Here is a 25,273-nt window from a genome sequence, read left to right as displayed (position 1 = left end):
TTGTCTACTGGCCGAACCGTCAACCAGGCTTTCTTTGCATAAGTCGCACACAATCGATATCTCCCAGAGACGTCGATCTATGTTCCCGTTGCTAAGATGGGCTTTCACCATCCACTCGATCCCACCTTGCGCGCGGGACAAACAACACGTGCTACGGTGGCTTAATTCCATATGACAGGAAAGAACGATATGGCGCTACAACGAAGCTGCGCAGCTACAGCCTGAGCGGGTTCCAAATACGTTAGGGGTCTCTCCAGACGACAGACAGGCCACCTTTCCCCCTTGTCACGTCGCGATGAGCAACACGACGTGCTCGTCCGCGGTCCCTCCGTGAGATCGGGGCCGAGGGCTAAGAAGAGGTGCCAGACAAAATCGCTGGCGAAGGAAGGAGCCCGCTAGCGTCAGACGTGGATATCCCGGTTACCTAGGGAGGTCTTCGTAACACGGGCTCCGCACACGCTTCACGTGAAACACACCGGTTGAAGTACTACAACATGACCTCGCCGACGTCTTGTCCTCAACCGCTTCTCCAAGAGCTTGAACCTCATTGGTATAGGCATCAGCAGGGCGACAGGATCAAGCCACAGCTGACTTCCGAGGCCTGACGTTGGCTCACGATCCTTCGACCGATATCAAATACCGTTCCACCTAAGATGAGAACGAAGCCGCAGTTCACAACGCCTTGCCGAAATGAACCAGACCCCAATTCCATTTTCAACAGCTAGCACCAAAGAATCGAGCCCGCGAGCTCTCTGCCATCCAACGTAAAGTTAGCGGAGATCTCATCTCTGCACGATCTTCACGTCTGCGCTGGTTGACGTGACACTTTTTCTCTCATTCGCTACGAGCCCCATAGTATTTGAAACGCTCATAGGCATCGTACTTGAAGAACGCGACGTCCACGCGGATCGAAGCTTGCTGCTCGCGCAGGCCGTGATCTCGAAGCTAGAGAAACGAAGTCATATAGCATTGGACAAGTCTTCTTTCTAATCAGCTGCAAATCAGGACCCGTTGATTTATTTTTACCCGTGCCTCCAGCGTATCTGTGACATTGGTCTTGCTGGCAGATTTCCGCGTTTTCATACTGGATGCTGTCGCCGAATACCTAATGAGGAGCTATGCAATCACTGTTGTCCCCTGGAAGACGATACCTTCGGCTCACATTTACCATGATTCGTCAACTCCACCATGACATTTCATCTTGAAGGAGTGATCGAGAAGAAATGATCGGTGTGGAATGAGTTTGAGGATATGCCCCGAGGACGATCAAGCAGACACCCATACAGCCCAAAGCTGATGAAAATGAGCTAAAGGCCAGATATAAACACGACATGAAAGCCACCCAAATGCTAGGGTTCAACCTTCACGCGAAGGCGTGTCACGCTTTCTTCAGCTTTCTTTCTTCACCACCAACGCTCTTGGTCGGCTTCATTTGTAATTGGCCGACCATTGTTCACTCTACGGCCGTATAGCGGAACCAGAGACCCTTAGGTACCATTGTCTAGGCGAGAAAAAAAGGGGCACGTACCGTGCGGACCTCGGGGGAAACGGATGCGAGCCATTTGACCCTCTTCGCGCTTCCTAGTGAGACAGAGTGGGAAATTGCAGTTACCCTTTTGAGCCTAAATGAGTCAAAGCCTTAGTACGCTAGTGAAACCGGATCGAATGTAAGGTGGAGCACACACGGTACATCTATGGTCTTCTCGCCCCTTAGAGCTCGGTGGCGACAAGACGATGTACGAAATACTGACCTTGGCAGTGTAATACGTGGCTATTGCATGAATATACAAGCCGATTGTATTGTATTGTATATAGTGGAATTAACACCCAATGAAAAATTAATCTCTTATTTATTTCTGGCACTAAGGGGGAAAAATAAAGCGGGAAATCTTGACACACCAGCTAACAGCAATACAGGTTGTGACCTCATTTTCTTGACTGCACTCTGCAATCATCTCATCCCCGTTCGTAACGACAACGTTTCTATTTGTCCGCAGGATTTTTCCCACCAGAAGTGAGATGAGTACATCTATAGATATATTCACAAGACAGTATCATTCTATGAATAGCAGCACGTTTGCGCGAGAACAGCTCCCAAACAGCCCCTGGCCCGGAAGTATGACTGATCGGCTTGTTCTTTTTCTAGTAGCTTTCTCTAGCTCTGATATACCCAAAGATTTACCAACCATGCCTCGAAAAGTCATTTATGCTCGCCGCATATACAAATACAAGAACTGCCCGACACTTTCTTACTCAATTCTCAGGCGTCCCTGGTCTTCTCCGAGGGCTTTTGGGTGACCGAGAGAGCTAGTTCCATAAACTTAGTGTGAAAGAGGTGGCCACCTCGTTAAACATCCCGCATCCATTGCCACCATTGATTGAACAAATTCGAATTCCACAACTCATGGAGATCGCGGACAAGGTGAGGTGATTAACATGTAATGAACTAGACCAAATTGGTCCTTCAATTGATCGTTCATCTCCGTACGGACCTCAATTGGCCGCTAATGATATGAGGCGTGAAGTGGGACCGTAGCCGACTCCGAGCTTTCCGACCCACTGCGGAGCCCAGTTCCTGGTCACGCAAAAGTCCATCGCCCCCATCTACAGCAGTGGCACTTGATTCATATCTCGACTGGTTCATTGATCCTAAATCCGGATCAAACGTGCTATGACCAGCCGCTGCTCTAGTATTCCTGTCAGTGTAGCGAACAAGAGATGTAATACCCCTGATAGATCCACCTTTGATTATACCCTAATTTAGTGCGCAGTAACAAATCCCGATATCAAGTCTAGTACGTTTTCAGAGTCGGAGGCTGGCAAGGGACCTTTGATCTTCGCTGTGTCTTTGGGGAACAGGGTTCCTGAAATTTCAGTGGATTGGAAGAAGCGGTGCGTGTAGGTGTAAAGAAATATGACTTTCTTGGCATCGGGGTTGGAGGATGTCGCGGTCTCGTCATCATACATCTCGAGCAGACAAGCTTCCAGCAGTATTTATCGGTCAGTGTCCATTGCCGTACTTCAAGTTGTGGTAAATGCAAATACACTGCAAACATGGTACGCGATGCTTCTGGCTAGGGCATTCACTAAAAGCTCCATTCTGGTAGGCTCGAAACACGGCAGAGAAGAGATATCACGATTGGCTGATACGGGCCGGGTGGTGAAGGCTACCCATGGAACTATTGTGGTAAGGTCAAACCCCGCCTCTACGATCAATTCCGGCCTGTGCACATGAAAGAAAGAATGAACCTTGGAAAGTGGGTTAGCTGGCGAGTAAGCAGCGATCCCACTCTGATCAAACGTTTGCCGATCTTGCCGTCGATCTCAGCTCGGAGTAGCTATGGTCAGATACCTCTGGCGATGATTAATTTGTCACTGTCCTGGGATTGAAGTTGAATTTCGCTGCTGTGTTGATTAAGATCACTGACATCAAGTGTTCCATATGGTTGTTCGCAGATCTCATGGGCCTACCTAGGTCAGGTGATCGAACAGGCATGCGGGCTAGATCACCATTGCGCAGCCAATCTGCATATGAGCCCCACCTTCTAAAGCTGAAGCTATCCTGGCTGCTAGCCTATCCTTGTGTTTCGCGTGAACGGCAAGGTCGGCACGGTAGCAGTTCTGGGTGGCATACGTATTTCCGGTCAGCTTCAGCAACAAAGAATTTCGCTAAACAAAACCCGAAGGTTGGTTGGTCCGCCGGGCTGAACAAAGGAGTATAGCGGGACGAAAATCAAGATGGGGAAAGGGGCCAGTTTCGGGCCTAGTAGCGATAATCCACAACTTATGTGGATCATATACAAATTGAGGAGATCAACATGCGCTGTATGAGGTAGGCCGCATTGCTGTTCATATTGATCGCTAATCTCCGTCCTCACCTCATGCGGCTAATAATTTGAGACGCGAAGTGGGTCTTTAGACCCAGCTCCCAGCTCCCCGAACCATTGCGGAGCCCTATTCCTCCCCTTCCTCTATCTTGCCCCTTCGTCGTTGCTCCAGAATAACTTAGTACGTTACCGTAGCAGAACAGGGAAGCATCAAACATCAGATTGGATTTCAAACACATTGCAAGTTTGAATAGTCTCTAACAGCTTACAAGCAACCGAGTGGGCGAGAAATGTCGATCAGTGGCAAGGTCGGCGAACCTGTGATCAGAGCGGAATCTGCTTCTTCTGCACTCGCCGGCTAATAAGCCACTTCCAAAGCCTGTTCATTCCTTCATGTGCTCGGGGTATCAACCAATCGCGGAATCTCTTCCCTGTCGTAGGTTTCCAGCCGACCAGAACGGAGCTACTAACGTATGCCCTAGCCAGCAGAATCGCGTATCATGTTCGAATGCGGCTGTTGATCCGTAAAATTGTGATCGTCCGTATACATATGACGAATACACGGGGGTGAGCCGCGAAGTCTGAGTTTCTTGTACCGTGATTGAAATCCGGAGATTGAGCGACAAATTAAAAGTCCTAGTGCAGTTTGAAACTCTCGAGATCTAGCCGCGTAACTCAAAATGCTACACATATGATACAAAGGGGATGGACTGCAAGCTAGAACCTATTCGAATTGAATGTGAGGATCGTTCTCATATTAGAGAAAATCAAGTCTGGTAGTCTGAGAGTCATATGGCTCTTACATCGCTTGAAGATAGTAACATACCAGCCGATACCATCGCATATAGAGGAAAAGCCGTAGACCAAACCTAGTTCTCCACAGAAAACCGTTTGACGGCCCGCGCGCTTCCGGGCCATGCTGTACTGCACCACCAAGGTAAAGGTTGAATGGTTGCCTCGTCAGATACATGCTGCGCTGAATTTTAAGATCTCAAAACAAAAGAACGAACAACAGAGCCCAAGTCACGTACAAGTCCTCAACGCCTTATATGTTGATACCAGGTCTTCGATGAAGACTCAACTTGCTGATGCATAGTATGTCTAATACCACCAGTTCTCGAGTGGACATTGGGAATATCTCACAATGTAACGTCAGAATTTAATTAGCTCTCGCTGGCAACAGTCACGGCGACTCATTGGACAAGATAGTATGTGGCACCTACAAAAACTGGTGTAGTCAATCTAGACCCAGCGCTAAGCAAGGGCCATCTACGGCTTTGCTCCGTTGGCCGATCCCTGATAGGCGCGGTATCTGCCGATCATTTAAAGGGGTAAAGTCGGGACAAGGAACCGAATACGGCGAAAAATGGGGATTGAATATTCATGACAGAACGCAAATTACATGCATGCTAGGCCTGTAAACGAGGTAGGCAAAGTCATCGGGGGTTTGCGATGGTCGCAGAATGGTTTGTGCGGTGAAGCTTATCTGTTCGCAATCTCCGGTGCAATTTGATTCATAGGCAGACACTATGGGATGTGTACAGTACCAGGAATGCAGCTTATTCTCAACTTAATCAGATCGACCATCACTCAGATCAACCATGGATTCATGAATTAGCCAAGATCCTCAAGTCGAGACAAGTGAAGTATCGGAAAACACGGGCGACCAGTCGCTGACGCTCCGTATCCGAAGATTTTCCAATAGCTTGACATCCTTGGCAGTTGGTTGCCAGTTGCATATAGTGTACGCCACTTTTAATGTACGGAATTCAATTCAGTCTGAGACACGGCAGCCGAACAGGGTACATTGTAGGTGCATGCGCGTCTAAGACCGACTTTTGTCACCCTTGATCGACTGTGCATCGCAGAGGTGCGCTTAGATCCCGGGTTATACATCATGCATTCGCAGATCGAATATAACAACTACATTCACATCTAAGCCCAACCAAATTTGCTACCCTGCAATCTTCGGCCCGAGCTCCAACTAACTAACCACCTCGGAAATAGCTAGCTTAAGCGGAAGTGGGGGATGAGGTATCAATCCGGTCAAGAGCATACCAGAATTCGCGCGTTGAACTGTCTGAGCAAGATAATTTAGCCTGCGTGTCACGTTGATCATCTGCTTTTAATATTTCGCTCTGGCCACTTGATCAGATTGGGGTGATTGTGGGGTTCTGCTCCGGGGGTAGCGCCTCGGTTTTCATGTTGCATGCACAGAAAAGGAGCCATACTTAACCGAGTCTAATGATGTACATAGTCCAAGTTTCATTTTCCGGGCCCCGCAGCAGAAGAGTAATAAGGGCCGTGCCCAACTTGTCCCAGGTAAGCTACATACATACCTAGAAATGAGAATGACTTCTGGTCTTCTGGTCTTCTGGTCTTCAACGCTTGCCTGGGTAGAGGGAGATGAAATACAGTTATATTGATCTAATTCCATCAAAGTGATGACGTTATCGTGGCAGGTCCATTCAAAATCGATGCATGTCGCATCATGCTTCTTACGGTCATAAGAGGGTCTCCTGGGAAGAGCACGTCAAAACTCTTATTACCTAGACTTGATGTTGCCCAGGTTCCCGCCAAACATCCCTGCTATGGAGCTAATGCACGAGGCGCCTCAACCCACCTTTAGTGCCAATATAGTCACACTCTGGTTTATTTATTCGGAAGACTTCGATTTTTTGGGACGGGAGAACACACTAAATGAAGTACTATAAAGTGATGGCACGATCTCACTTTGATTTATCATTTCTGTTTATCACAAAACACCGCAATGGCTGGACGACAAACAAGGGCGAGTGCAGAGGGTAACCAACAGCCGTCGTACGACAACCCTGAAAGACAGACACCAAGGCAAGCCCAACAGCAAGAACTGTCCCCGCCGTACACGACGCAAAACTCCACCCAAGGCCAGACTACACAGCTGGGTAGCCAGGATGAACTTATGCCTGACGGCTTTGGCGAAATCAATACCATGTTCCCGCAGGAGCCTACTTACAGCACCTCTGGATTCTCGGCCAGACCCATGTTCGATCAGGGCCATTATCCAATCAGCTCCGCGCTCATTGACGAAGTGCTAAGCGGATTTATCATGAACTGTGCCAGAGACTTATACGTATGAAAGCCTCTTTGATCGTACGCTTCTAGACGCTAATATCTTATAAGCCTCGCATGAGGAGTAGTTTGGAGGACCCAAGTGCAAAAGCCACACTGGTCGGCCTCATGTCGACAATGTTTCGAGCTGAGATTAGCCACGGGGAGAGTGTTGGGACCAGTAACAGCAACAACAGTGTTGGCAATGAAGACAGTGCTTTCTGCACATGAAGAAAGAGAGAGGACAAGAGACCTGGCAGGGCAGGGGAAGAAAATGACGGCGGAGGTGCTGAGGGACGGGGGCTATTGTGTACGTTTTTTTATCAGCTGTAGAAAAGTTTGTATAGGATCAATTATTTCTATAATAATTGATGTACTCGGCACCTTTCACAGTTTGAATAATGTGGCGCAGTCAAACTGTTTTGGGAACCTTCGTTCTCATTGGCCTGGGACCGCTTAAATATTACTTAGCCTTTTGGACTTTCTGACAGTAAACGGGTATGAGAAGCCCCGAGCTTCGTCAAGGAAGTCAAGGACATTCCCACCAAATTGATAGCCATACTCGCTCACATAGGCAGCTGTAAATCTGCTCGCTATGCTCCGTCAAGCAAATCCAATACGTATATACTGAAATGGGGATGGCGCGATGGCAGTCTGGTCGAGCAGACAGCTTGACAAGCAGTAACAAAACCCAATAACAGGTCAGGGAAGAAGCAGAGGAGCATATGACGTATACTGTAGGTAATCTGATGCTATATCAAGAAGCATAATCATAAATCAAGAATCAAGAAATGAATGTTATTGTTGCTTGTTTTTCTCTCAGACCGAAATACGCCCTTGTATTGCCCCAACGGTAATGATACCTGAGGCACTAATCATATGTCACAATTACCTTACGAATACTGCATGAAACCGGATCTATCGATGATCCGTCGGCATAGCTTATGTAATCAGAATGGACCAATGGATAGCGAGAAATGGGGTTAATGAAAATACAGAGTCATTTACATCTCCAATTGGCCGGATACAGCACAAATCGTGACAGTTATGAGCCCGGTTCGCACCCATTAGGAATTCATTTGCTATCACTCTTGAAGCTATTCACAAGCTGAAAGGTCCTGAAAGCATCTTGCCGACTTCCTACCCCTGAATCCCCCCGATCCCTACTATCCAACCATCTCGCAGGATCCTCGCTTCATTGCTAGAAGCAGCATCCACAATGGAGACGGCATCAATGCTCTCCGCCCTGAAAGGCGATGAATTGAAAGACTCGTCACAATGGCGAGCATGGCACAAGAGGATGAGGGCATTCGCAATGAATCGGACCGTCTGGGACCTTTGCAACCCTGACAACGATGAAGCCCATCGTCCGGAGGCTCTGAAAGAGCCACGGGAGCCCGAGTATCCGCTGGATGCGGATGCGGAGGTTAAAAAGGAGTGGAGAGACCTCTTAGAGGTCTACAAAATTGGATCTAACCGCTGGGAGAAGCAGCGGAATGAGTATATCATCACCTTCGTGGATAGCAGTCTCCGTGACGCAGTCCTCGAATTTGATACCCCGTGTGACCGGCTAGTCTACCTGAAGACTAGCTTTGCGCGCACAACTGCGTATATGGAGGAAATTCGAATGAAATGGAGAGCTTTTTCGGCTGAAAAACCAACTGGAGATATCGAGAAATGGCTTGCTTCTTGGACTGAACTAAGAGAGCAAGTGGTTAGTCTCCAGCTTCCCGAAGCAAATAGTGCCAATCAGGACTTCCTACAAGCAGTTAAGGAGGTCTTACCAATCTGGTGGCAAGCAAAATATCAAGAAATCGTGATGAATGGAGCCTCGTACGACACTCAGAGTCTCACCGAATCATTCAGAGCTCTATATCGGGAAACTGGCCAGTCCGACCTATCACCGACAGCGCCGAAGGGGTCTTTCTCCACTTGGCAGGGTCATCAGGAAGCAAAGAATGACTCTAGGAAGCCAAAGGAAGACGTCCCTTTCGAGGAAAGACCATGCCCCTGCGGCAATAAGCATCCGAAGCATCAACCCACTACCTGCTGGGTTGTCAATGAATCAATTCGACCCGACGGATACCAGCCAAGGAAAGAGAATCTCCTGAAAACGGAGAAAGCTCTGTCGGCCGACCCGGCATGGAGAAAATGGATCCAAGAAACCACCGTCAAACATGCCGGCAAATGCAGTCCAATTAAACCTAGGAAACATCTCCTTTTCAAGCCAGGAAATTGGGTCACAAACTACTATCTCAGTACTACGCGACCGATGGATCCTCGACAGCGGCTCTGGTGTCCATGTCTGCAATGAGAGAAGCAGGTTCGTCAACCGTTACCAGCTAGGGAGACTCTCGCGACGGGAGACGGCGGTACAGCAGTTATTGGACGTGGGACGGTGAAACTCACCGGCGCCGACCCGATAACAAGGCAAGAGAAGACCATTACCCTAAGTAATGCCTGCTACGCACCTGGGTTTCATGTCAAGCTAGTATCGTACGCAAGGTTGCGAGAAAGGGGTGGTGAATGGTCTGAAGCTAAGGGGTATATCCAGGATCACCAGGGTATCCCTATTGTTAGCCTGCATCCTAGGAAGCAGCACGGGTTATAAATCTTTGACAAACCTAATGAAGCCATTCAGAGCACTGCCAATGCAGTGTCCTCGGCACCACGGCAGGAGAAGGGTCCAACGGAGCTATGGCACCGTTGCCTAGCCCATATACAGCCTGCAACCCTTAAGCAATTGCCTAAGATGGTCGAAGGAGTGATCATTGACACAGAGGAAGCAGCACCCAAGGTATGCGAAACATGCAACCTAGGAAGGTCGAATCGGCAAGTGTCTAGGAAGCCAATCGGACGAAGCTTTCGCCGATTTGGAAGAGTACACTTCGACCTAATTCAGCTTCCTCATGCCTACAATAGGCATCGATGGATCTCTCACTTTTACGTCGAATGAATGCGGTTTCACTGGATTATGACGCATGAGTTAAAACCTGAATGTCAGCTAGCCATCACCCAGTTCGTCTAATTAGCCAAAAATTGGTGGAACCTACCGATCAAGGCCTTTCATTATGACAATGAAATCTCGGCAGGAAGTGTGTCAGAACGAAGCTTGACGTCGGACGGCATAGTGGTCTATCATAGTCCACCAGGACACCCAGAAATGAATGGATACGCCGAGAGAGCAGGGGGTGTCATCAATTTACGTATGAGGATGCTAAAACTCGAAGGAAATCTCCCTAAAGAACTATGGCCTGAAGCAGCAATGGCAGCAGTCTGGCTGCTTAATCGGACGCCAACCTACCAGCGGGAAGAGAACCACTGGACAGTGCCATGGGACGAAGTCCGTAAGAATTCTGCTGCTGGCGAAGCTATTCCGAAAGTCAACCTATTCAATGTTAGGTTGTACGGAAGCCTTGCTTACTGCCGTATAGAAAAGCAAGTCCAATCGGATAAGATGAATACACGCGCTGAGGTTGGTTTCCTCGTGGGCTATCTAGCAGCAAATGTCTGGAAAATATGAGTCCCTCAGCATGGAAAGGTCAAATTAGTCAGAGATGCCGTATTCGATGAATCACGGCGATACTCACCGGATTTTCAACCCTTTCAACCTATCCCAATGCCATTAGGAAAGGAACCGCAGGAATTGGACCTAGCGGAGACTGAGAGAGCATTCCAGGCATCATTGACAAGTGGAGAGATGCCTGAACTAGAAGCGAGGACCGATAATGAAGACGTCCAGGAAGCACCAGGGAGAAATGAGGCTCTAGGAAAAGATGGGTTTTTCGGCCGAAAAACCATCTCATACAGTAAGCCGCCAAGGGGTGTACGAAACACCTAGTAGCCGACGGTTCGAAACTATATCGGTCTTACCAGGTGCATTCCCACAGGAAACTCCACTGCCGCCGACACCTCCACATGAAGAAGAACCTCCTACAGCTCGTCAGGGGGTGGAGACGCCGGAAATACAGGCCGGGGACCAGCTCCAGGAGGTTCAGCAAGAGACCCATAAAGCTCAAGAAAATAGTGAATCGGACGATGAAGCTGAAGCACAGCTGCAAGCGGAGCTAGCACCGAGAGAACTAGCCCCGAGGGACATCAACGGCGATCTAGATGAGGCAAATATTATGTCTGGACCAAGAAGAAGCTTAGCAAAACGGGATAATGCCTTCGCGTACGCCACCATGGAAGAACCCCCAGCTTTCCTCCATGCATTCGCAGCGGCCTTATACGCGGAGAAGCCAATAAGACGTCATCGGGACAATCTACCTGATCCCCCGAAGCATTGGAAAGACGTCATGAATCATCCATTTCAACAAGACTTCTTAGCAGCCATGCGGAGAGAGATCGACTCCCTAACGGAAAAATAGACGTATCAGGTGGTAGATCGTCCGAAAGACCGGGGAAAGCAGGTCTGGCCGCTGCTATGGGTCTTCTCATACAAATTAGACCAGGACGGCTTCCTAGTAAAATTCAAAGCTAGGATCTGCCTGAGAGGAGACCTTCAGACCATCACATCGGACGAAAAGAGAGCTGCTACGCTAGCAGCAAGGACAGCGAGAATGTTCTTTGCGTTGGTCGCGGCATTCGACCTGAATTTGAGACAGCGGGACGCTGTGACGGCATTTCTCAATAGCAGGCTAGAGAAGGAGGTATACACCAGGATCCCGGAAGGTTTTGAGATGCCAGGAAGGTGTTGGAAGCTTCAAAAAGCGCTATACGGGCTGAGAATCTCACCACGCCTGTGGCAGCAGGAAGCTGCGGGAGTTCTCAGCAGGCTAGGTCTGAAGCAGGCACCCGAAGACCCATGCGTCTTCACCGGAGACGGCATCCTCGTCTTCTTTTACGTCGATGATATACTGGTAGCAAGCCATCGGACGGCGGAGAACAGGGCTTATCAGCTAGAAAAGGATCTCGAAGCATATTGGGAGCTTACAGACCATGGAGAAGCTGAATGGTTCCTGAATATACGCGTTATTCGGGACCGACAAGCGAAGAAATTGTGGCTTTGCCAAGACAGCTATCTCAAGCGTGGCAACTCGCTACAACCTCACAGACCGACCCCCGTGCTAACCCCACTACCGATCGAAGATCTAAAGCCGTATGAAGGTATTGCAAGTGCGCAAGAAATCCACTTGTATCAGCAAAAGGTCGGATCAATGGGATACGCTACCACAATCACCCGGGCCGACGCCGCTAAAGCAACCAGCAAATTGGCTGAATTCCTAACGAATCCAGGACCCCAGCACCACCGAGCCGTCGATCGAGCTATCACCTACCTTTACACCACCCGATACCTAGCAATCGAGTTCAACGCGGAGGTGGACATGGACTCGGTGCAGCTAGTAAGCGATGCATCGTACGGTGATCATGCAGATCGGAAGAGCTCTGCAGGGTATATCTGCCAGGTCTACGGCGGACCTGTAGACTGGAAAGCTACTAAGCAGCAGACGGTGACGACTTCAACCACCGAGCTTCTCGGCCTATCTGAAGCCGGCAAGCAACTCCAATGGTGGAGAAGACTGCTTGGCCGAGTGGGTTTCGAGGCATCGCACGTCCTCACTATCGAGTGCGATAATGAGAGAACTGTTGGTCTGATCACCGCCGACGATGCTAGCTTCGACACGAAGCTTAGGCACGTTGGTATTAATCACCTTTGGCTGAGACAGGAAGTGAAGGCGGGACGCGTCGCTGTACGCTGGGTCCCAACAACAAAAATGGCCGCCGATGGCCTGACGAAGCTGCTCTCTCGACAGAAGCATGCTAGCTTAGTCAAGCTACTGAGAATGGTCGAAATTGAACACCTGGTCATGAAGGAATGACCTAATCGGAGCAGATTCGCTGGTAAATGGCATTGCCAGCGGCTCAGGATGAGATACTGAGGCCGCTGAAGGGGTGTGTCGCAATTACCTTACGAATCCGCTATATATCAATTTCCTCCTTCAATCAAATGCTCAATCTGGATCATTCGGAGCAGCTTGATGAAGTTCTCATGCTGCTGCCTCTATAGCAGTTTGGTTAAGCCGTCGGCGACCATTCTTGCCGTCGGCTTCCAGCGTAAGGCGATACGTCCAGCTTGTACTTCCTGTCTAGGCCATAGATGGTGAATATATATATGGTGAAGCTTGGTATCAAGACTGGCGTCCTGATTGGTGAGAAGTCCAATTGCTCTCTCATTGTCACATTCAGTTGTGATGACATGAGAAGCATCAAATCCTACATGACTGAGTAACCTTCTCCACCATTGGAGATGTTTCCCAGCTTCTTAAAGGCCTAGCAATTCGGCTTCAGTGGTTGATGTTGTCACCGTCCGTTGCTTAGTAACTTTCCAATCCACGGGTCCTCCGTAGACCTGGCAGATATAACCTGCGGAGCTTCTTCAGTCTTTATGATCCGCGTACGAGGCATCGCTGGCTAGCTGTACCGAGTCTATCTCTGATGTGCTACTATACTCAATGGCAAGAAAGCGGGTGGAGTAGAGATAGCAAATTACTCGATCGGCAGCTTGCTGATGCTGAGGACCAGGGTTGGTCAAAAATTGAGCAAGTTTAGCGGTTGCCTTTGATGCATCTGGTCGGGTGATCCAACCTTCTTCTGATATAGAAGGATGTCTTGGGAAGATGCCCTTCCATCGTACAGCTCCAATTCCTCGTTTGGTGGTGGCGTAGATACACTTGGCCGGTCAGTGAGGTTATACCTCACTGCAATACTAGTGATATAGCTATCCTGGCATAGCCATAGCTTCTTGGATTGCCGGTCTCTGATAATGCGGATTTTCAGGAGCCATTCAGTTTCTCTTTCTCCATGATCAGTTAGTTCCCAATGCTTTTCAAGATCTTTTTCAAGCATTTGGGCTCTCTCCCTTGTTGTCGGGTGACTTGCAATCAAGATATCATCCACGTAGAAGAAGACAATAAGTCCATCTCCTATAAAAACGCAGGGGTCCTCGGGAACTTGTTGAAGACCTAATTGGCTAAGCACTCGAGATGCTTCTTGCTGCCATAGACGTGGGGAGATTCTCAGTCCATAAAAGGCCTTTCGGAGCTTCCAGCATTTTCCTGGGATTTCAAATTTCTCCGGTATTCGAGTGTAGACATCCTTCTCTAGCTTGCTATTTAGGAAGGCTGTGACCGCATCTCGCTGTCTCCGATTAAGATCAAATGCTGCCACGAGTGCGAAGATCATGCGAGCCGTTCTAGCTGCTAACGTAGCAGCTCTCTTTTCATCCAATGAAATAGTCTCCAGGTCTCCTCTGAAACAAATTCTTGCTTTTAGCTCAATAAGATATCCATCTTGATCAAACTTATAGGCAAAGACCCAGAGCAATGGAAGGATTTGCTTGCCCCGGTCCTTCGGTCGGTCCACGGAGTTAAATGTCGCTTTCTCTGCGAGAGTGTCAATCTCCTTTCTCATTGCGGCTAGGAAGCCCTTTTGAAATGGATGATTCATAACATCTTTCCAATGTTTTGGAACTTCTCAAAAGGTCATCTCTGTGACGTCTGATTGGCCTATTTGCGTATAACCCAGCCGCGAATGCATGTAGATATGCTGGAGGTTCAGTCATGGCAATAGCATTGTAGGCGTAGGCATTGTCTCTTTTTGCCTGCCTTCTTCGTGACCCAGAGATAATGTTCGTGTCTTCGATATCTCCATTGATGTTTCTCGGTGCTAACTTAGCAGTCCTGCCTGTAGTTGTAATTAGACCTCGCCCTTACCCGCGGGTGACCCTCTTAGGGTCGAGGGTCCGACATTCTCTGTTGTTTTATAAGTGATGCTTCAGTGTTCTTGTTGTTAAGGGAGGTTGATTGTGTGTTGTGTTGCATGTTATCTAAGATACAAGTAGGCTGGTGAACAGGTATTAGGCCTCGCCAAGCGCGGGTTGGGTTTCGACTCTTGACCCAAAACCCGCCAATAAATTTGAATACGTGTAATATATACCATATTACATATATTAATATGAGCTACAGTACTGTGTGTATTACGTCCGTTATTCCGTAAAATACGGACTCATGGGTTCTTGGCGGGTTCGCGGGTGCCCATAGGGTACCCGAAAACAATGTGGCCATCACGTGACCTACGCTCACTTAACGCAGAGCTACATGCTCATACAGACAAGTGGTTTCCGGCGATACTAGTGATCGGCTGATCTCAGATTTTGGAATTACCTCCACGGATTTCTACGAGTACAACACTGCGTCAGATCTCTGTTCACCAGTCGTCGTGGGTATCTATGTTTGCTGTTCTGCGGGATCTCAGACTTCTCACCATTTGCTTATTCGAATGGCACCTGTTACACGTACAGTGTACAATCTGGCGACAGTTATTCCTCTCTGGCTAGCTCATATAGCCTCACTGAAGCTGAAATCGAGTTCTACAACAATAAATCATGGGCCTGGTATGGATGCAGCGAATTGCAGGCTGGTCAGAACATCTGTTTGTCTACAGGCAACCCTCCATACCCTTTGCCAATTACCAATGCAGAATGCGGACCTCAGGTTGCGGGAACTGTTTTCAATAGCACCAACTCTGATGACTGGGAGGCCTACATTTCATGTCCATTGAATGCCTGTTGCGATGCCTTTGGCCAGTGCGGTATTACACCAGCTTACTGTAATCGCACCTTTGCGGACAACAACAACCCTGGAACCGCAGCGAATGGATCATACGGATGCCTTTCGAATTGTGGAACAACAACCACAAACTGGGCAGTTCCTCCTTCAAGCTTCTACAAGGTCGGCTACTACGAGCCCACTAGTGTGGATCAATCCTGTCTCCAGATGAGTCCGCTCTCAATTGACACATATGTATTGACTCACGTCTATTATGCGTTTGGCAGTATTTCTTCGGACTTCTCCATCAATGTGGATGGATATGAAACAGAGTTCTCGGAGTTCATGGAGCTGAAAGACGTCAAGCGTGTTATGTCCTTCGGCGGCTGGGATTTCTCTACCGGGTTGGATACATATATGATCTTTCGCGAGGGAACTACTGCAGCACACAGATCCACCTTGGTAGAGAACATAGTTAACTATGTTTCTGATACCGGTCTTGATGGTATCGACATTGATTGGGAGTATCCAGGCGAGCCAGATATCGCAGGCATTCCGGCCGGAAGCGATGACGAAGGAGATAACTACCTTGCTTTCCTCAAAGCGCTCAAGGCCGCCCTACCTGACGACAAAATTCTCTCAATTACGGCTCCTTCCTCGTACTGGTATCTCCAAGCCTTTCCAATTTCCGAGTGGCAGATGTAGTGGACTTTATTAACTACATGACCTACGATCTGCATGGAACCTGGGATAAGGAAATTACCTGGGCAGACAATGACTGTACAGCCGGAGACTGTCTTTTCTCTCATGTCAACATGACCGAAACCGAATGGGCCCTGGCCATGTTGACCAAGAGTGGAATTGCCACTAACCATTTTGGTCGGAGTGGCTAGCTATGGTCGCTCTTTTGAGATGTCTGAAGCAGGCTGCTATCATTGCAGTTGCACATAAACTGCCGCAGGATTGGCAGGAGAATGTACCGATTCCGCGAGATACATCTCAAATGCAGAGATCAACCGAATCCTTTTGACCAACGACAGCTCTGAGGCTTACTCGGATGGAAATGTGACCGACTTTATCGTCTACAATGACACTCAATGGGTCGGTTACATGACTAATGACACCAAGACCAAGCGCGCAACTTGGTACGAGGGCTACAATTTTGGTGGTACAGCCGAGTGGGCCGTTGACCTCGAGGAGTTTGTGATTAATGATGAGAGCTCTTCCTCCGGTAGCTCAGGAAGTTCAGGCAGCTCAGATACAGCAACACTCACGGTCGATCCGGAAATCTGGCAACAGCCAAGTCCCGCCGTGACCTGCGCACCGCCCCGTTTGATGACCATGCCCCCCCCTACCTTTGACCTACAACACCACAATTACCTTCCCCCATAGAGGACTCATCTTACATGGAGCTCTATTGCGTCTTCTACCTCTGCCAATAGAGCTGGAAACATCACTACGGTTTCGTATTTCAGCAATATTCTGGTCCCGTGGCTGATCAACATCGAGCCTGGTATGTTATCATGTTATCCTTCGAATTCTACGCGCACAGGTATCCCAAACACTGACCTGTTGACACAGTGAGAACCGATTACATCAATTTGTGGAACCAACAGATTTCTGCGGGTCAGACAGCCGTTTACCAGACCAGCTCAGTGGCTCCAAGGCCTTTCGCTATCACCTACACACCGTGAGTCCCGATCTCAGTTCCAGTGACCCTTTCATAGAAAAGCCAAGTCAAGCTAACCAGAGCAGAACGGTCGGAGGAAACACTACCGTCATTGATGGCACCACAGGCGTCATCCCCGGATTAGAATATTCCTCTGGGAACATCACCTATACCACACAGAACTACACTGGAGTTTAGGGAGGTACCACATCTGTCAGCGGTGGAACCACTCAGCCTGCGCAGACTTCAACTGTGACACATGTGGCCTATCCGACAACGACTGACAAGACACCTGATCCGATTTTGAACACTGTTAAAACCACCGTGAAATCGGCTTCCGACTCCTCGAGCTGGTGTCCTAAGGCAACTAGTGGCACTGAGCATACTGGTTCAATCTGTATGTTCCAGACTCCATTCTAATATCCCATTGACAGATGTTCGAAATGGAATAATTTGGCTAATAAAGAATATAGGCACGATACACTGCCTTGGAGGCTGCCCTTTTTGCCCTCCGAGTCTTAGCATTGATATCGATGGTGGTGGTGGTGGCGGCGGAGGGGGTAGTGACGACGATGACAAAAGGACGATAAAACCATCGTGACAGAAAGCGCCTACACCACAACTATGACCACAGACGGCAAGATAACCACAATAACCCATAGTGCCACGACAGAAACTGAGACCAAGAGTGAATCCACTACCACCACTGAGACCACATCCACCATCACAGTCGGCCTGGTAGTTGGTACTTACACCGCGTTTGCCGAACCTACGAGCTCATTGGGTACCTCAACGGTGGACATTACAAGCCTGTCAATCGCCACACTTCAGTCAAAGCTCTTCTCGTCTCTTTATTCCGGTGAGTAATACTCGCTCACAGGCAGCCTGTACACCACAACCACGTCCACATCGACAACTTCCACCTCAACGACCTCTAAATCTACATCAACCACCACATCAGCTTCGGCTACACCGTCAGAGCGGTTCATTATCACACTCACCGAAGATGACAACGAGCTTGGCAACCCTTACATCTAGGAATACTTTGATCCAACATACAGTGAGTCATACAGTTTTTGCGAGGATATTTTAGACACGCTCGGAGAAGGACCCTCAGATGGCGAGGGTCTTCCCAATGGCACCTTCGATATCTCGGTAGACATTCACAGAATGAGTGACTGCGTTTATGTGGGTACTACTGATGTCCCGGGTACATTCACTTGCCCCGGCGTTTCATCTACTGTGGACTGCATTAAGAGTCCACAGACAACGGGTGCGACGTGCTATGAGATTTCCGCCCCGGTTGAATACACTCCCAAGATCCAATGCTCTTGGTAGATTCGACCATGTCTCCACAGCCAAGCGGTGCAAAGTTGGATAGACGTGAGTGACTGAGGTATACATTTCACACCTACTTCTTTAATCACTTGGGCTATTTTTTTTTCGTTTTTGCGTTTTTTTTCAAAAGCTTATCTGTAAATTTCCTCAAATTATCAAACCTTGGGAAACTAACATATCCAGAATATGTGAAGGTATACCAACATACTCACCTGATCACACTGGAAGGCTATCCTGCCGATCTTACCAGCATCGCTTCATCGGGATCCATCCATCTTTAGACCTCGGAATTACCCTCGCGAGGGTCGGCTCAAAGATTTGACCCTCACCCGACCTCAACCCTCGCCGGCCCTCACGCGGCTGACTCTCACTGACCCTCATAGACCCTCATTTTCCATAAAGTTTCTACGCTTTACTTAAATCGGATGGACAAAAATGCCGATTCATCTAATAAAATACTGTTATTTACATCTTGTTACGGACCTGCCGGGCACCAATCGATCCTGGGGCCGCAACCAGTGACGGGCGGTCGTGCACCAACCGGTTGACAGCCATCGGGATCACGTGACGACCAATCAGAATACTGAAGGAGCGCTGCCAAGACAAGGCGCCCTTTTCGGCCCTTGATTTACCAGCACTCAGAATACATAATAAGAGGCTTTCTTTAAGATCATCATTATGATCTTTAATCTCTTTTACTTCCTGCTCTCTAGTCTCTTCTCATATTAACAACGGTAATAACTTATTTCTGCTGGTTATTTCATATTGTACTGTAGCTATAGAAAAGAAACTAGAAGCTATCACAAATTTGAGAGTATTTAGTACTGAGTTAGAGATAACTGGTGACAATCATTCACCAATACAGCTTGTGGGTCAGCTTGAGGAATATCAGTATATCAATAACTTCCTAATTCTGTATTTAGTACAACAATATTCTCTTTTGCAAGCATTCCAAGATAAGCAGGGAATGAACTCATTTGAACTTATAAGGCTAATAGATACAGATCAAAACTACAAAAGCTAATATATTAGACATGTGTTATCTATTGTTCATTAGGCATAAGCATAAATAAAACTATCATTGAAGTTAACGTGGAATAGTTATAAAAAGAACTAGCTAGATAAGGCGAAATCAGAATCCTTGAAGATTATTTTTATGTTCAGGTCTATTAAGAAATATGGATGAAGTCATTGATATAATGAAACTCAATCATAGTCATAGTATTACTTAAATATACCGATTTAGTTGTGGTCTTAAAATTTAGACAAATTGATTCATTTTAATTGAAATTTAAATGACATCTTATGGCCTAATTGGTATTATCTAGTAGCTATTTAGGCACTTCTATCTAATTGTAGTATGATCTCATTTGAACGCCTAAAAAAACTCACATATAACAAACATAAGCAAGCTAATTACCGAAATAAGAGAGAGGTACCAGCTCTATACGTGACCAAATTCGTAGCCTAAAAAAAAAAAGAAACTTGGTCCTAGTTGTGACTCAGTATGAACATAGCGCGTCGAAGCACTATCTACCCTTGTAATATCTTGCTATCTTATTCATATCATTGTTCCCGACCTTACAATATATCTATCTTTACTTCCTCCATTGGCCTCCCGGCTAAATCCTATAGCGGTTAGATGAGACCCCGTTCTTCAATCTCCTTAATTTAGGCTACATCATTTTCATGTGTGATTCTAAGAGGGCGTCTAATTAGGTACAGTATATTGAAACAGCGGATTGAGATTCTCTCTGCTCTAAGCCATGCAATTAAGTTCTGGTAAGTATCTAGCATCTTCGAGACCCCCTAATATGTATTAAAGTCATAAATACTTATATAAAGAGATGAATCTACTGAAATGCAAGAAGAAAAGTTATTATATTATCTGTAAATACTCGTAGACTTGAAACTCTGTATAATTTGATACCATAAAAAGGTACTATCACTAGTGAATGGAGCAGTTTATAGCAACGATATCTTACGTATCATAGGGCTAAATTGATTCAGTAGACCAATTTAGAAAGATATACCCTCTAAATTAGTAACATACAGCGTAGACTCTTTTAACATATTTCCATACTACAAGAGGATCTTTCGATGAGATACCGATAAACTTCATGATAACGTAAAAGAAATACAAAAGGATTAATATAATTAATGGGCTTCGCTTAGGTCAAAACAGCCACCACTTTATTTAGGTTACAGTATTTTCGATATATTCTATTGTATATATGATTAGAAGGTAAGCGACAATGAGCAAATACAATGTTGTTCTTACAACTATTTGGGTCAGAATGAGAAGCTCTAGTCTTACAGAGTAGTAAAACTTCATACTAAAATTGGTGTCGTGTAAAGCAACGATGAGAGTCTGTGTATTACCAGTCTTTCTGCAAATTCTAGTAGCTAGCAATACGCGATATACTTAAAGACGGACTGACAATTTAGCTATATTTTTCATAAATCGATCTAAGTATTTCTGTATCTTCTAGATAATTCCAACTCGAAGGGGCGTATAAGAATAAGGCTTAATCTAGGTTTGTGTGAAAAGCTAGATTCGATCTTCTCTTTGAAAAAATAAACTGAAAATTTTCAAGTGCATACAACTAGCTTATTGGATTATCGATAAGATATCTCTCTCTGTAAACAGATCATTAGATTTGGTAAAGACCAAGTCTAAGATATATATATACACATATAGAATCATGCTAAAATTTTCTTAATAAACACTTAAAAAAGATTAGATTACATCGTTACAGTAAGCCGTTATGTTACTAAGTAACGATACCAGACCGGGTTGTTCGCTTAGTTCTAGTTCTTTAAGTGTGAGTATGACAGCGGAATACGCACCGTGAGAGTAAAAATGGAGTCCGAAAGAGGTTGGGTGCTGGCTAAACCTTGTAAATACGGTTGAACGCGGAGAAAACTTCGATTCACTTTCCATATATATATTATTTAATTAAAAACCTAACCCACTAGGCTTAAGTAGTGTAGATACATACCAAGAAAAAAATGTATGTATGCCTCAACTATTTCCATTCTTTTGTGTAAATCTAGTGATATCTACTTTGTTATATTGACAGTATTAATATAAACATTTACTAACTATATAATATCAAGATCTGTACGTATTTTTATTTCACGTATTTACATGGATAAAATATAATTTAGCAAATCAATAATTGTACATAGAACTAAATTAAAGCCATTGAGAGTTATTAATATCTCTAAAGTATCAATATCGAAAAAAATAAGTTGATACTTTGTATTAACTCTAACTCCGTTAGACGAGTTTGAAGTAAGAGATTTATTTTCTTTGAACGCAAACTAATTAGGTAGTTTAAACTTATCTTGAACAAATAAAGGTTTATACTCATCATTAAGTATCTTTTTGATTTTAAGATATAGCCCTTCAGCTACATATAATCATGAAGTAATTCCAAATAACTGATCGATAAGTCAAGAAAACCTGTATGCTACAGTATATTTTATAGTAGTAATTCAAATTAATCCTAACAAAGGACAAGTGTTCTTTCCATTAATGCATGTATTCCATCATGTTTAATTTAGTTAATAATTTAATAGGATCAGTACCATATAGTTTTGCATCAACATCACATTTCATATGAGCATTCTCCTGTGTTTTACTGTTGTTTTAGGTGGTGCAACTATATTAGGTTTCCAAAGACAGGGTAAAAGTTCTTCTTTTTATTTGTACCTTCAGGTTGTCCTTTAGCTTTATTACCTTTATTAGCTTGGATTGAAATTATTTCATACATATCTAGAAATGTTTAATGAAGATTAAGATTAGCTGCTGACATATTAGGTTCCATGCTTTTGAGTATTTTAAGTGGATTCACTTATAATGTAATGACTAGTGGTGTGTTCTTCTTAATTTGATAACTTCTACCATTTATTGTTGCATTCTCTGGTTTAGAACTAGATATGCATGCAGTATTCAAGCTTACGTCTTTGTAGTTTTAGCTTGTTCATATATTAAAATAATAAAAAAACAATAAATATATTAGAGAATATTTATAATAGCAAAAATGATACCCATTATAAAAATCAGATATATAAGGCTATATATTGTTAAATATATAAAATATATAAAGATTTCATGAAAATAGAAAAGTCCAATACTTATTAGACGTATACACTTAAATATATGAATACATATTTAATAATGAAAGAAATTTAAGGATTCTAACAGAAAGTTAGATTTTACTCAGATACTAATAAGTACTAATAAAATAATAGAGAACAATAACACTACGTTTGATTTTCACTTGAAATTATTAAATCTAAAACAGAGACTGGCTTAATTATATTTAAAAAATATAATCTAAACTAATAGCTATCTAACAATTATATAGTAATTCATTCAGTGTATCATATATAACCGTGAATAAGAACTGAAAATTTAAGCAAAGTAAAAATAGTCTGCATAATATGTGATGTGATATATTATATAAAACCTCGAATTACAGGGTAAAAGATTACACATAACAAATGAGAATAGAGAGTCTGATGAAGGCTCTAACTGAACACTGTCCAAGTACTTGACATGCTAATCGAACGACTATTTAAGTTAATTAAATTTATACCGTTAATGCAAGACTACAGTAGTGGGGTAAAGGTCAGTTAAAGCTAAATTGGCTACCTTGAAGAAAAGGGTCAAATGTAAAATCCCTATATATCCAATCAAAGGTTAAAATCCGTTTTAAGATACTATTTTTTATCTTGGTGAGCAGTAGGAGGCTAGTGTTAGTTATCTTTATTGAGTCTAAAGAGTAGGTAGGCGAAAATGAAACTCTAATTGAATACTTTTTTTACTAGAGTTATATGAGAGGAGAAAGAATTACTGAAGAAATTATTTAAATATAAATTTTGTTTTTCATAAGTAGTTAGTTTTAGATAACTTTTCGAATTTTTTCTAATAGAAAGTTTTTAGGCTTTTCCTGGCTAAAAGACTTAGTTAACTTGTTTTTTAGTATAGTTGAATTGAAATGTATCAAATAAACATTCTCAAAAGCATAGATATTCGGGCCTTGAATAAAAAGATACTATTATTTATTCACTACTCACTACAGTCTAGTCTTTTAGCTGCTTAACTACCCACGAAATAGTAGCGATTTGCTAAATAGTCCTATTATTAATACATTTTTTATCTTCGATCTAAGACAATACATCTGGATATATAGGGTTACTATCTATTAGGTTTTGAATAACTCAAGCTTCACTATTCAATAATAACTCGGTATTACCTATGTAGCCAAATAGCATTTAAATGTAGTTAGATCAACTCTACTACTTCTTAGCGATAATTCGCATCTTAGTAAGAATTGCCGAGCACTCCTAGGAGCTTATACTATACTTTGTAACCTTATAAACTATCTACTAGATTGATCATATTAGTTGCGATTTTTAATGATAAAGTTGAACAGTTTAAGAGATATAATACCAAAGTACCTAGCTCGAATTGAACTATAGTCATTTAACAAATAATTATAGAGATCCTTAAAGGTAACTAGATACTAAATATCTTTTTTTAGGTTACGATAGAATACTAGCTATCCCCTTATTTTTTTATATCAATTATATATGTAATTTGCTATTGAGAAAAAAATGGTATAGTAAGTTAGACAATAAATAAAGCCTTTACCTGCTGAAGCTGAAAGGTAGCTGGTTCTTCTATGGTAAGCTATATAATCTCTAGTCTTTTTACTCTTCTTCGATATTTCTATTACAAGTCGTATTACATAGGAATATCCCTCAAAACGTGGAAAGATATGACAGAAATCTAAAGATAATCAAATCACTTAATTAGTAGCCTTCTCCTATTCTTTAATTATAGCTATCCTATTGGAATTTATATCTACGCCCTAATAGTTAACGATCAACCTAAGAAATCTCACTTTTTTGCTATTGATAAAATATACACTCTAATAACTCTGCGTATAATTCAATATACGAAAGACTTTTGGGGGATTACCGAGTACATTTTGAATATATTTCGCGATTAAAAGAGAAAATTAAAGTATTACTTAGATAAACAACTTTAGTAATATCTAATAAGCTATATAATATAATAGATATATACCTAATCTGAGACGTAGTATTTTGGTTAATCTCATGGGCATAAACTATTCCATATTTAAAATAATTATAGCGAGCTCGGGTTAATAATTTTATGTTCTTCTCTCTATTATGAGGCATGTAGAAGAGGGCTTTTATATTAGATTTAAGAGCAAAAAAGTAGTAGAAAGACAAATTAGACTTGACATTAGAGATAAAAAGATATTAAATCAAGGAAATAGCGATAAAACCCCCTTTAAACAATACATAATCGTAGATCTCCTAAATCTTATTTCTTATATTATTAAGACTCTTAATAATTTATTATATATAGTCTTACAATAATAATTAGATACGACTATAGAGGAGAATTATTTTTCATGATGTTAGCCTGATAACCTATTAATTTACTGATATATCAGGCAAACTTTTGATCTTATTCTTAACGGCTCTTCTTTATACCTATAAAAAAATCCATTTAACCAAAAAGATAAGCTCTAGCCTTGTTCTATATATTTAGTTGAACTCGAAGCCATTATGTAGGTGAAACGTTTTATTTTTAGTACTAGACTACTACTATCGACTTATAGGTGATAGATAATTATCAAGATCTTTCAGGTATAATTACATATAGTAAAAGTAGACTTCTACTAATATACGGATCTCATAGAAATAAAAATTATAAGTAAATTATAAGATAAATCCTTATAGTTAGGTACCAT

The 25,273-nt window shown here is 44.0% G+C and overlaps 8 protein-coding genes across 8 annotated transcripts; 6 read left to right on the top strand and 2 right to left on the bottom strand.

The window, feature by feature from the left end:
• Positions 1-834: 834 nt before the first annotated feature.
• Positions 835-1,200, bottom strand: N7511_011351 (uncharacterized protein; the record flags this gene model as incomplete). The annotated part of the gene is made up of 3 exons (XM_057133728.1): positions 835-945; positions 1,027-1,105; positions 1,169-1,200. 3 exons carry the CDS (start codon positions 1,198-1,200, stop codon positions 835-837), a joined length of 222 nt encoding a protein of 73 aa, XP_056978685.1.
• A 1,560-nt stretch (positions 1,201-2,760) lies between these two features.
• N7511_011350 (uncharacterized protein) lies at positions 2,761-2,967 on the bottom strand (the record flags this gene model as incomplete). The annotated part of the gene is made up of 1 exon (XM_057133727.1): positions 2,761-2,967. One exon carries the CDS (start codon positions 2,965-2,967, stop codon positions 2,761-2,763), a length of 207 nt encoding a protein of 68 aa, XP_056978684.1.
• Positions 2,968-6,597: 3,630 nt separating this feature from the next.
• On the top strand, positions 6,598-6,945 carry N7511_011349 (uncharacterized protein; the record flags this gene model as incomplete). Its single annotated transcript, XM_057133726.1, has 1 exon — positions 6,598-6,945. One exon carries the CDS (start codon positions 6,598-6,600, stop codon positions 6,943-6,945), a length of 348 nt encoding a protein of 115 aa, XP_056978683.1.
• A 1,191-nt stretch (positions 6,946-8,136) lies between these two features.
• N7511_011348 (uncharacterized protein) lies at positions 8,137-9,231 on the top strand (the record flags this gene model as incomplete). Its single annotated transcript, XM_057133725.1, has 1 exon — positions 8,137-9,231. The coding sequence occupies one exon, from the start codon at positions 8,137-8,139 to the stop codon at positions 9,229-9,231; it is 1,095 nt and encodes a 364-aa protein (XP_056978682.1).
• A 951-nt stretch (positions 9,232-10,182) lies between these two features.
• N7511_011347 (uncharacterized protein) lies at positions 10,183-11,287 on the top strand (the record flags this gene model as incomplete). The annotated part of the gene is made up of 3 exons (XM_057133724.1): positions 10,183-10,264; positions 10,547-10,726; positions 10,794-11,287. The coding sequence occupies 3 exons, from the start codon at positions 10,183-10,185 to the stop codon at positions 11,285-11,287; spliced, it is 756 nt and encodes a 251-aa protein (XP_056978681.1).
• A 4,016-nt stretch (positions 11,288-15,303) lies between these two features.
• On the top strand, positions 15,304-16,171 carry N7511_011346 (glycoside hydrolase; the record flags this gene model as incomplete). Its single annotated transcript, XM_057133723.1, has 2 exons — positions 15,304-15,312; positions 15,335-16,171. The coding sequence occupies 2 exons, from the start codon at positions 15,304-15,306 to the stop codon at positions 16,169-16,171; spliced, it is 846 nt and encodes a 281-aa protein (XP_056978680.1).
• A 110-nt stretch (positions 16,172-16,281) lies between these two features.
• On the top strand, positions 16,282-16,858 carry N7511_011345 (glycoside hydrolase; the record flags this gene model as incomplete). The annotated part of the gene is made up of 2 exons (XM_057133722.1): positions 16,282-16,351; positions 16,476-16,858. The coding sequence occupies 2 exons, from the start codon at positions 16,282-16,284 to the stop codon at positions 16,856-16,858; spliced, it is 453 nt and encodes a 150-aa protein (XP_056978679.1).
• A 901-nt stretch (positions 16,859-17,759) lies between these two features.
• On the top strand, positions 17,760-18,173 carry N7511_011344 (nucleotide-binding domain-containing protein; the record flags this gene model as incomplete). Its single annotated transcript, XM_057133721.1, has 2 exons — positions 17,760-17,994; positions 18,016-18,173. The coding sequence occupies 2 exons, from the start codon at positions 17,760-17,762 to the stop codon at positions 18,171-18,173; spliced, it is 393 nt and encodes a 130-aa protein (XP_056978678.1).
• Between the last annotated feature and the right edge of the window lie 7,100 nt (positions 18,174-25,273).

This window comes from Penicillium nucicola (genome assembly GCF_028828085.1).
Source record: "Penicillium nucicola strain IBT 29836 chromosome Unknown utg000013l, whole genome shotgun sequence".
Classification (NCBI taxonomy): Eukaryota; Fungi; Ascomycota; class Eurotiomycetes; order Eurotiales; family Aspergillaceae; genus Penicillium; species Penicillium nucicola.
This window is presented reverse-complemented; position numbering and strand designations above follow the sequence as displayed.